The following is a 12,404-nucleotide window of genomic DNA, read 5'->3' on the forward strand; positions in this document are numbered from 1 at the left end:
TATTGATATTTTCATAAAGTCGCAAAGACCTTTGAAAAAAGTGAGAATGGAAGTTTTAGGTATATATTGACAGGTAATTGTTTATTTTAATCTAAAAAATAATAATGACTAATACAAATTCACTTTGTGGAATATAAGGTATTTAAAAAAAAAATTAAGTAAAATTTAATTTAAAAATCCTTTAAAAATAATTTAAAAAATATACAAATAATGAACATCCCCTCGTTTACTTGGGGTAACCCTTTTTACTGGGTTTCAGTAATTAATTATGGAAGTTTAATCATGGTGAATGTTACAGCGTGTAAACTGATGACTTAAACCGGTCAATGACAAGTCATAAGCCTTAAACAGGGTCGTAAGTCCTGTGAATGCCTCGGACTTGTATATTCCCTTCCCACAAAGTTCTTCGTCTGTGGTAACAATCTCTCGGGGATTACCACAATTTATGCATATATATTTGGAGACGCAAAATTTATACTCAAAATATTATTTTGTATTATTTTCAATTAAAAAATACGTGTATTATTCTAAATACGTGAATGAATTTAAGCAATATATAATTTTTCATTATTTTAAATAAATTATAAAATTTTAAACATAATTAATAAAAATTTATATATCGCGGCCTTTTGCTATTTTTAAAAATCAAAAGTTTTTCTAAAAAAGGGTAAAAATGAGCTTTTTCAAGGAAGAGACTATTTCAGCAAAAGTCCGGGCTCATCCGTGGTTTAACCGCAATTAAAACATGAAATATTACATTAGGGGTAGACGCAAACGGAAGCTAATTTTAGACTTTAAAAAATAAAGAATGAAAGAACGGAACAATGTATAGGGGTTGGCTATTTTCCCTAAGGTAATTGGATTTTCAGTATATTATATTAAGCTTCATTTGATCGCGTAGCTACCAGGCGTATCCGACCTGTGGTCTGCGGGCTGCATGCATCACGGCAACGATATGAACGCGGCCAAACATTTAAAAAAAAAATTGATTCATCACCTTGTGGTTATATTTATCTTTTCCTCGGTAAATACCAGTATTTCGTAAAATCTATCGTGACACGTGTTTAAACTCACAAATTTAAATTAAGATTCACATGCGATGTTTGACATTGATACTGAACGTATCGAAACACGTGTCACAATAGGTTTTAAGATAAACATAGTGGTATTTACCATTTTAAATAGAAAATAAAAATTGCAGAATCACAATATTTTTGAGGATGCAACTGAAATTATCATTAATAAGATTGCAAATAATTAATAACTAAAAATTATGTTTAATAATAGTGAACAGATAAAGGTTAAGTATTCTCTCACATTTGAAAAGGTTTAATAAATCTGATATATTTGTATGAAAACCTATAAATATTTGAGGGTGTTCAGAGCATAAATATAATTATTGGCGAAAATCATAGTTTAGAACGTTGTTTAAATTGCAATTTTAATGCCACATATGGAGACAGTTGAATATTTTAGTTTTTAGTGTACAGTTCCGATAGTGCTCCCATTACTCGAATTTATAATTAAAATAAATAGGTATAAACATCTACATATAGCTGTATCTGTTACATTTTTGATAAATACGGAAGAATAAAAAAATACTTAAAAGTGATTATTTTTTTACAACAAATTTAATAATTACATTTACCTTAAATTTAATAATAACCTGTAATCAGGTACATTAAATTTAAGTTGTCAAGTTTATTTTGCACATATAAGAAAATCTTTAAGGGGCCTAATTAAAACCGGTTAATTTAAAATGTTTAAATTGAGTTAACGAAGAGATGGCAACAATAAAAAAACTGCATATATATATATATATATATATATATATATATATATATATATATATATATATATATATATATATATATATATATATATATATATATATATATATATATATATATATATATATAATAAACACAAATCCTCTTAAATACACACATGTTACTCACAACACATACATAAAATATACTTAATAAGGAACTAAAATATTATAATTTAATATTCATATAAAAAATTAATAGAAATAAAACAATCTAAAATTAAAAGTATGATTTAAAGATTGTTTTTTCCTGACCTCACCTAACCTGCGTTTACTAACGTCAGATAGGATTGCGTTAGTTAGGTTAGGTTCGGTGATATATGACGATTCACGGCCTAAATAGAAATATTTCTTTTTGTCTACCCAAGAAAAAGAAGCAACAAGAAGAAAGGTTTAAAGCCATTGGGACCGTGAAACTAGTAAGGGGGGAACATTAATTGATTTTTGTGATAAACAGAGGATTTTTCTTTCCCTTTTCAAAGTGTTTCTGTAGAGAGTTGGGTTAGGTTCGGTTATTTTCTATAGAGATTCACGACCACATAATTTTAATTGAGTTAAGATCCGCTGCCGCTTATAAAGTTCCCAAGAACATGTCGCTCACTCCTTTCAAGAACGTCATAAATCGAAATTCGTCAATTTTCAGTTGTGTTTGTTTACGAAATGCCCAGAAAATGTACTATATCCCAGAAAAAGAGGAATATTTTAAACTTTATATTTACCCGATACAGGGCAGAAAGCGTTGTTTTTGCATTTTGAAGAAAAGGTATTGTTTAATTATTTTTTTTAATATACTAAATATTTTTCAAATGGAGAAAAAATCTTCAGTTTTTACCTAAAAAGATCTGTTGTACAGTAAAAAGTTCAATAAGTTGATTGATATTTATTTTTAATAATTTATATTATATTTTTAAACATTAAAAACGATCTCCCGAAAAATCAAGTTTTTTTGATTTATGACGTTCTTGAAAGGAGTGAGCGATGTCATATACCATATATTTCGTCAAGGAACTCACACGTTTTACAAGTATCCAAGTTGCACAAACTAGCAATTATTACTTTTCTCCCTTTTCATTCCCATATTTGAGTAATATTCATTACAGATCTAGTATCTCGATCATATGCGATCTGATTCACTGATCTTGCACAATTGGGTAAGAAGAGGAATTAGAAGAATTATTACACAATTTGTGTAAGACTTTCAGTTTTTGACAAAAAAAGATTCTACACTGGATTCTTGACGAACTTATTATTATGTATATTCCTCTCGTTTAAGTTTTCGGAAACATGAAATAGGAAATCAATTCAATATACGATCAACTAGGGTATTCCTTCAAAATATTATTTACTGATTTAAATAACATAATGATTGAAATATAAAAAAATAAAATAAAAAACGCTTGTGACTACATTTTTGAGTATAATAATGTAAACACGACAAGTTTCAAAAACTTCAGATTGTGAGAACATCAACAAGTGAACATATAATTGACATCAAACTCAAAAAAGTGGTCTTACACAAGCGTTTTATGTATTTTGATTTTTAAATCTTCGACGTAGCTTGAAGTGACAACGGTGAATTTGAGTTATAGATTATAATTAGCAGCAGATCTGAGATCATGAGATGGATACATGGTTTCTCGTTAAGTTGTGATTGACGTATCTAAAAATAGTTGGGTTATTTGGGATTGGGGGTTTGAGGGGATGCGTGACTCTAATAGCACATTTCCCATCTTGCTCGCCGGCCGACGAGGCTGAAGGGCTGTTTCTGTGGGAGTCACGAGACAGGTAATTTGTCGTCCATTCCAGTTTGAAGGGTCTAAGAATAGGGTCGGGTCGCGTCGAGGGGGCGCTTACCGCCGCCCCAGCCCGGTCCACAGCAGCGCGGGGTCGTGGCTGTTAGCCCCACGGAGCTCCAAAGGGCCGGGGTCCTCTACGAACGATCTGCAATGGGAACTCGCTGTCAAGGGAATTACACAGCATATTAACAAACTGCGGTGCATGGGTAAGCCAGGGTGCTACAGCTAACAGTCAGCATACAGAAGGGCATATGAAAACAGTAAAAAAAACTCTAAAGCGTCAGCAATATGAAACGAACTATTTTTTTAGAAAGGTCAAATTTTGAATTTTAGGAAATCGCGAAGCCTCTTCTTTTAGAGGCTTGTCTGGAAGTAGGATAGTAAGGATAGGGAAAATAAATGTGAAAATACATTACAAACACCCAGACCAATTGAAAATAAATCATTCTTGAATTTATTTTGCACTTGGCGGGAATCGAAACCGCGACGCCAGTTTCGTAGTCGAGTGTCTATCTTCTCAAGCGGTTGGGTGAGACTGCGTTTACTTTGAGTAAATTTGTTTATAAGTTCAAAAATTTATTCGAGCATCTTTAATTATAACTAGTATTGCTTCGCATTTCGAAAGATTTTTTTAAATACTGGAAAACTAGCATCTCAAGGTTCGATTCCCGCTAGTTAAAATATTTATGTTCAGTTTATCTAGGTATTTTTTTATGGGAGTTGCATTTAATATTTACCTTAATTATTATGTACAAAGTTTATGATCAATAAGTGAGTTTTTCTTTCTTCTAGCTAAAACCATGTTTTTTTATTATCTAGATATTGCGCAGTTTTTTTGTAGCCTTTCTCTTCCAGACAAGCTTCTAAAATAGGGGCTTTGGGTGCTGTTAGCTTCAAACATGACGTTTGTCTTAGTTTTCATATTGTCAAATGCTGTACAGTCAAAATTAAGAAAATATATATACATGGAAATATAATACAGCAAATGCATTCTTTAAAAGCAGAAAATTTAAAGCACGTTTTATTACCACATATAAAACATTCAATATTAATTTATTCCCACATAAATAAGAGCAATTTTTTGGAAATATTGATGCTTTGGTTGATATAAAACATTTCAGCAGACTTTTTAAGAAAATATTAAGTGGATGTGAAAATTTAAGGGCACTTTTTCCAAGTTTATGAGTGGAAGTTATGAATGAAATTTGGATTTGTCACGTATCGTGTTTAGTGGAGCAATGAGATAAAAGGAGGCGGAGGAAGTGTTTAGAGATGATGTGCACATAAATATAAAACAATTATGGCCATAACGTGATAAAACATGAATGGATCATACATAATTTTTGAAAATTTTAATGTCGAAAAAATAACGCCCACATCGTTCTGAGAAATAAATTTTGGTTTCGGGCACGGTTTCATACTTATTTTAACGTATTTAAAAATGGTTTTCTCAAAAACTTTAAACGGTATTTACATATTCTATTTTGTCTCGCCTCTATAGTGTTTTTATCCACACCACATTTATATACCATGCTGGAGGTCACGGGTTCGATTCCCAGGGGGAGTCAAAATATATTTTTTTTTCATAAAATAATAGTGTTTTCTAATAATATTTATTTGAAATTACCCCAGTCTAGTACCTGTAGAGTAAGAATGATCACCTGGCCTTCATAAAAATAACATACATAATTAAAATTGCATCAATTTGATGCAGTGCCTTATGCACCATTGGGTGCGCATGAGGATAAGAACGGAACATACCTATCTTAATAAATGACGAATTTTTCAGTTATTAAGGCTGTACTCTCAAATATGCAATTCAGTACGTAAACCTGCTGCGCGAGAAGCTATACGTGTATTCCGCGCACATTATTTTTTTTAATTTGATTTTTTAAACTCCTTACCTTTCAATAACTGTTTTCTTTTTAAAACTATATTTGTGTTTCGAAGAAAAATATTTTTTTCAATACAAAAAAGGTGTTTTAAGCAATAAATTCAATTAAGCTAAATGTTACGTAGGCTTATAGAAACTTTTGTTGCGGGCTATCGATTATAACGCCTTAAAGAAAATACCATAGAAATATAATGAATTACGTTTTTTTTATTTGCCTCTTTATCGATTGGAGCGGACGATCGAGCTAAAGTTTATTATTTTGTCAAATTCGGAAAATTTATTCTCTTTTACAATTCATTTTTATTTTAAGCATAAAACTTATTCTGAAGAATTTCAATACAATTATTTTCCGGGTCACTGTGAACATTAAGGGAATATTAAAGATATTACGTATTTAATGTTCACTCATTGTCATTCATACTGTGTTTAGGGAAAAAACTAATACAAATTTCATTAGTCTTCCTCGCAAAGTTCGTCAAATGAAAAGAAATAATATTTATTTTACCGTTCTTGTACCCTGGAAGTTGGATAGAAGTATAATCATTTGAAAACATGTGCTGAAATTGTTTTTCAAGTATGTAAATATTCTAAAATTACAGCGAATTCTGTGATATTAATTTGACGTATAACTTTTTTAAAATCTGAAGATGTTCTATTTATAAAAAGCTATCAAATTAAGTCGAGGAGACGACAATATTATAGAGAAGGAGATGACAATATTAGTTGAAAGTTCATAGATATAATGTTTATGAAAAGCTGTAAAATTAAGTGAAGGAGATGAGTCGATTAGTTTTAATTGCATAGATGTTCTATTTATAAAAAAAGGTATCAAATTGAATGAGTAGATGATTCTCTTAGTTTTATTTTTATTTATTTTATTAAATTTAAACTTCATGTACAGAAAATAGAGAAGTACATTAGCGGTCTTATTGCTAAAAAGCAATATTATCCAACCAACCAAAAACATTCTAGTGATATTGATCAAAACGTTTGATACCATATATAGCTGTTTGCAATCAGAGGGTAGATAATACTTGAACATTTAAATATATCATAAATTACAAAAGATTATAATAAGGAGGGCAAAGGATAAAGGGAGATTAGGGAAGTAGGTAGAGGGAAAAACTAAGGGAGGAGGTTTGATGGACAGTTAGGATTCTAATGATAAATAGTAATGTCTCAGACGTTTCTTAAAAGTTATGAGAGAAGGCGTATTTTTTACAAGGAGAGGTAATTACTTTTCTATATATTCTATTAACGAAAAACTATCGAATTAAGGGAATGGGAGGATTATATTAGTTTAACTTTGACAGGTGTTATATTTATGAAATGTTATTAAATGAAGTAAGGAGATTATTATATTAGTTAAAATTTTGTAGATGTTCTATTTATGAAGAACTATTTAACTAAGTGAAGGAGATGTTTTCATTAGTTTTATATTCAAAGATGCTCAATTTTAAAGAGGAAATTATTAATATCAATTTTAATTTTAAAGATGTTCTATTTATGAAAAACCATCAAATGATGTGAAGGAGATGATTATATTACACATGTACATAAATGCTATTGGTTAGATGATAGACACTAGAGAAACTTCAATTAAAATATATTAGATACATATTATTATAGTTGGGACCAAAAATACTGATACATAAAAATAAATTAAATTATTTAGGCAAATCGTTGATATGGATATGGGGTCCAGGGAATTTGCCTCAGGCGTTGCTGGGGAAATACCATGGTCAGATTACTTTCCATTATTAATATTCAAGAATTCTGACTCCATGTTTCGTTATCTTTGATGATATTATTATTTCTAAAAATAAAGGTTGTTATTAATATTTTATTGTGGTATGCACACTAAAAAATCATAAGTATACGTACACTAAAAAATAACATTAGGATGCAAGTGTTATACGAGCCTTTTTCTATATTTAAGTCATAAACAATACTCTTATTCTACAGTTTAAAAGGAACTACATTCTTCTTGGTAAGGTGTTTGTATAGGGTCTTCCAATAAGAGGTTTCATTTTGAACAGCCCGCTATCTGGGCAGCTGCCACTTTTGAAGCTGTCATCTTTTGACATTTGACAAGTAAAAACGCGATTAATAAAAATGCAACGATACACGCTTCAACAACGCATTGAAATTGTTAAAATTCACTACAGAAATGGTGAAAATTTTGCAATCACAGTTCGTGAAACTAAAGCACTTTTTGGTCGTCGTGAAGCGCCTTCTCGGCCAGCAATAGTGAAACTTGTCAAATTGAGCTGTTGGGACAACTTGGTGATGTAAGAATCGAAACCCTCAACGTGTCACTGTTTGGTGCGGTTTTTCGGGCTGGCGGTGTGATTGGACCTTACTTATTCGAAAAAGAGGCTGGCGCAACTGTTACGGTGAATGGATTGCGCTATCGAGCTATGATTAATGATTTTTTATGGCCGGATTTGAAGATATTGATGTGGACGACGTTTATTTTCAACAAGACGGCGCTACGTGCCACACAAGCAACGAAACAATCGCAATTTTGCAACAAAAAATTCCTGGCCGTGTTATTTCTCGAAGAGGTGATCACAGTTGGCCCCCGAGATCTTGTTATTAAATTAAAACCTTGAGACTTTTTTCCTTGGGGCCACGTAAAAGATAAGGTCTATGCCAATGCTCTTCAATCGATTGAAGACCTTAAAGATGGAATTCGTGAAGTTATCGTGGACATACAGCTGCAAATGTGCGAATAGGTCATGGAAAATTTCATGAAAAGGATATGGTGCTGCAGCCGTAGCCGTGTGGCGGCCATTTGGCTGATATCGTCTTCCATCGTTAATCGCATACTTTTTTCTTAACAATGCAATAAATATTCATTGATTTATCTTAAAATATACCAAAATGAAACTTCTTTTTGGATAACCCTATATTTAATAAAAACTTTTTGCTTGTACTTTGAACAATTTCGGGGATTGGTATTTGACAAAAAAGCATTCTAGGTTATGTATGGAATAGAGTACAAGATGAGCGTGCAGAGCTAGTGAAGCAGTGACGTGGCAGTCTAGAAGCGAAAGGGGAGGTGAGGTAGATACGTTACGTTTTGTAGTAGCGTGCCGGAGTGGATTCATGCTGTGCGGGCCACACTGACCTTATGCGGTGCGAGGGTCCGTGAGAGCGCAGCGCGTGCAGGTACGCAGCCGTAGCTGCCGGCCGGGGACCGCCGCGCGAGACGCCTGAAATCGCGACAAATGATACAACATCTCATCATTATTCTTCTTCTTCTTCCTGTGGCAGAGTGTCTGTATTCCGTCTTGTATGGCACGTCTCACATATTGTGTTTGTTTCTTTCCATTTAAGAAAGATGTGTCGAGATGGTTTGGACATGTGGAACGTATGAGTGGAGAACGAACGGTTAAACAAATTTATGAGGCGAATGTAGTTGGAAAAAGAAGCAGAGGAAGACCGAGGAAAACTTGGCACAATCAGGTATGTCAAATACTTGAAAGCGGCCGGGTCAGGAGTCGTAATAATCGTCGGGTATGTATGAAGAGATGCATGAATGTAGAAGAGGCAAAGAATGTTTGCAAAGACAGAGTGGTGTGGCGTTCAATTCTCTCTGGCTACCCCTGCGGAGAAGCGGCGTGATGGTTAGTTAGTAAGTTAGTTAGTTTTCTTTCCATTAGGTGTCTGATTTCTACATTAGGTCCATGTATATGGCTACACAGTGTTCCGTGCTATTTCTCCCAAGACTATTCCAGCTTCTGTTGTAATACCCTGCTTGTGATATTTAAATGGTTATGTTGGATCAAAGGTGCTGCATAATAAGGTTGTTTTCTTTATGTTGGTACTGCATTGTGTTATCGTCTTTCTATGTAGTGGTTAAGGACTTTGTACTCGGTTGTGAGTTAGGGTTGTTTTTTTTTCTCCATCGTTTATTACAATAGGTTATCGAGAAAAAATCAAAGACTTTGTGAAAGTGATCCGTATTAGAATGTCGATGAATGATAAATGATGAATGTCGATGAATGATGAATGTCGATGAATGTTGAATGTCGATGAATGTTGAATGTCGATGAATGATGAATGTCGATGAATGTTGAATGTCGATGAATGATGAATGTCGATGAATGATGAATGTCGATGAATGATGAATGTCGATGAATGATGAATGTCGATGAATGATGAATGTCGATGAATGATGAATGTCGATGAATGATGAATGTCGATGAATGATGAATGTCGATGAATGATGAATGTCGATGAATGATGAATGTCGATGAATGATGAATGTCGATGAATGATGAATGTCGATGAATGATGAATGTCGATGAATGTTGAGTGTCAAATGCAATCACTAATCAGGTTTTGCATGCCCTTCAGATGGGCATCCAGAGTTCTTGGGGTGGAGACATGAAGTGAGGAATAGGCTGATCTCAGAAAAGATAAGCCAATTATCCCCGTCGCGGGTAGTAAGTTGATTGCTCAAACAAGAGAAGTCTGTAAAAAAATAGAAGAGGCCTAAATCCAGCAGTGAAGAGACGGCTAACAAAGAAGAAAAAGAAAAATCAGGATACCGAAATTGACTCATGTTTATTTAATATAGTTATTTGTTTAATGTAGTTACATTTTTAAGTACAACATAATACAATTTCTAAACATTTATACATATCGCTCACTCCTTTCAAGAACGTCATAAATAAAAAATCGACAATTTTCAGTTGTGCATGTTTTCAAAATGCCCAGAAAATGTACTATATCCCAGAAAAAGAGGCATATTTTTAACTTAATATTTACCCGCTACAGGGCAGAAAATGTTTTTACATTTTGAAGAAAAGGTATTGTTTAATTCTTTTATTTAAATATACTTAATATTTTTAAAATGGGGAAAAAATCTTCAGGTTTTACCTAAAAAGATCTGTTGCACAGTAAAAAGTTCAAAAAGTGGCTTGATATTTATTTGTAAAACATTGTATTATATTTTTAAACTTTAAAAACGTTCTCCTGAAAAATCAAGTTTTTTATTTATTACGTTCTTGAAAGGAGTGAGCGATATGTCAAACTTAATGTTTTAGATTCGCTGTGCCTCTCCAAAAAAGAGACTGAGCTCTTGTGCTTGGAGAGGGACTTATACTCAAGGTTTAATGTTTTATATAATTAATGATAAAATAGTTTTTTTCCAATGTATATATTTAAAATTTATTGCTGATCCTAGATTCCTAGACTCATATTAACTATTTGTAATTAATCTCTTATAACGAAACCATTATATATGTACATATAAATCTTTCAGCTATAAACACTTTTTAGGGACGTCGCATATCCGAGAAAAAGGGAGTAGGACGAATTATATCAAAAGTTCATATAATTTGATATAAATAAATTAAAATTTAAAACTATCTAAATTAATTTGGATATCACATATTCGACAAATGCCATATGGCGCTCTTTATTTGATTGAATTCGTATAATAGTAATAATACAATATTTGTAACGTTAAAATTTTGATATTTGACAGACAAGAAACATACACACAAACGAGTAGTTTACTTGTATGCTGTCTCTCAAATGTCAAGAGGATGAACGTCTGCCATACACAGCAGTGTAAGGCAAGAAACAGGAGGAAGATTGAAGGGGAAGTTGTAATTAGTGAAAAACGGCTGAGGGAAGACAAACGCAACAGAATTAAGTAGTTAGTTCGACAAACATCCCATCTGCATCCCTAATGTCTACGTTGTACTAATTGACGATAATATTACATTACACGTGTATTGCTCTCGGAATAACTAATTTATTCGAGAATATTCTCCCCAGAGGAATTATGAACTCTTGACTCGCCAAAATGATTTTGAATTTAAATTTAGCATAACTACTGCTTATTATAACGTTCGTCAGAATTGCTAAACCGCTTTAGTGCGCCTCCTGAGACACCGTTGTAGTTCCAATTCTTTTTTTATTTGTTTTTTTTTTAATTGTATGTCGTTAATAGTTTGTAAATGGAAAAATGGAATAAAAGAGAATATATATTACTCTACCAGCGATTAATTTGGAAATATTTTTTAAGCACATTGTTGTACAATTAAAGAGTTAATTTAATTCACAAAGCTAGTAAAAGTAGATTTTAATGTCATTAACTGATTCGGCACTTTGTGGTAAAATCTATTCATTTACAATTTAAGTTTTGCTTAGTAAAAACAACAATTTCTTAAAATCTCTAATGACACGTGTTTCGATGCATTCCGCACTGCAATTACAAAAAAATTACATTAAAAACTGCGATTACAAAAAATACAGTTTTATGTGGAATATGCCATCGTTAATTTGATTGTCGAATTAAGCAGAACCATAAAAAAAACACGAAAGATCGAAGTGCAAAATAAATCATAAAACTATCATTATGAAAAAAATGCACGCATTATCATTTGTTATAAGAATAAATTTATTACAGGGCATTATTGATGTCTTGGCATTAACGAGACCTCTGTTATTGGCTGGTTATACAGGCGTGTGTGTGTATACGTATATAAATATACATATCTGTTCACTTATTACCGCTATTTAAAATGTCTGGACTTTCATATACTTCCTTCTTATCAAGTTCTTTGCTATGATACCTGTAAAAATCTTGACACACCCGTAATATTGCATATTTTTAGTATTTTTAGGTAGCTAAAATTACAGATAATTTTACTCGCTTTCTCGGAAATAAAAAAGTACTGTATTATTTTGTGGCACGTTTAATAATTCGTTATCCATTTTTATCAAACGAGTTCCGGTTTCAAATAACGCCTGTCCTAGAGTGCGTTCAGCAAATTCAGGATATAAAAGACAGTTGACAGGTCCATACGTTTTATTAATGACGCCCACGGCAAGCCGTCACTAAAATATCGCCAAATCAGCATGA

General features: G+C 32.3%; 1 protein-coding gene across 1 annotated transcript in view; it reads right to left on the reverse strand.

Moving 5' to 3' along the window:
• Positions 1–3,072: 3,072 nt before the first annotated feature.
• LOC148308174 (uncharacterized) overlaps positions 3,073–12,404 on the reverse strand; it is a 57,161-nt gene continuing 47,829 nt past the window's right edge. The window contains exons 6-7 of the mRNA XM_088262225.1: positions 8,652–8,736; positions 3,073–3,769 (exon numbers count right to left, since the gene is read on the reverse strand). Of these exons, the coding sequence (XP_088118351.1) occupies positions 3,679–3,769; positions 8,652–8,736 (176 nt within the window). The 3' untranslated portion in view covers positions 3,073–3,678. The remainder of the gene's footprint in view (positions 3,770–8,651; positions 8,737–12,404) is intronic.

The sequence above is a fragment of the Brachycentrus maculatus genome, unplaced genomic scaffold (genome assembly GCF_059751285.1).
Source record: "Brachycentrus maculatus isolate JH-2025_06_01 unplaced genomic scaffold, ASM5975128v1 h1tg000175l, whole genome shotgun sequence".
In the NCBI taxonomy this organism is placed as follows: Eukaryota; Metazoa; Arthropoda; class Insecta; order Trichoptera; family Brachycentridae; genus Brachycentrus; species Brachycentrus maculatus.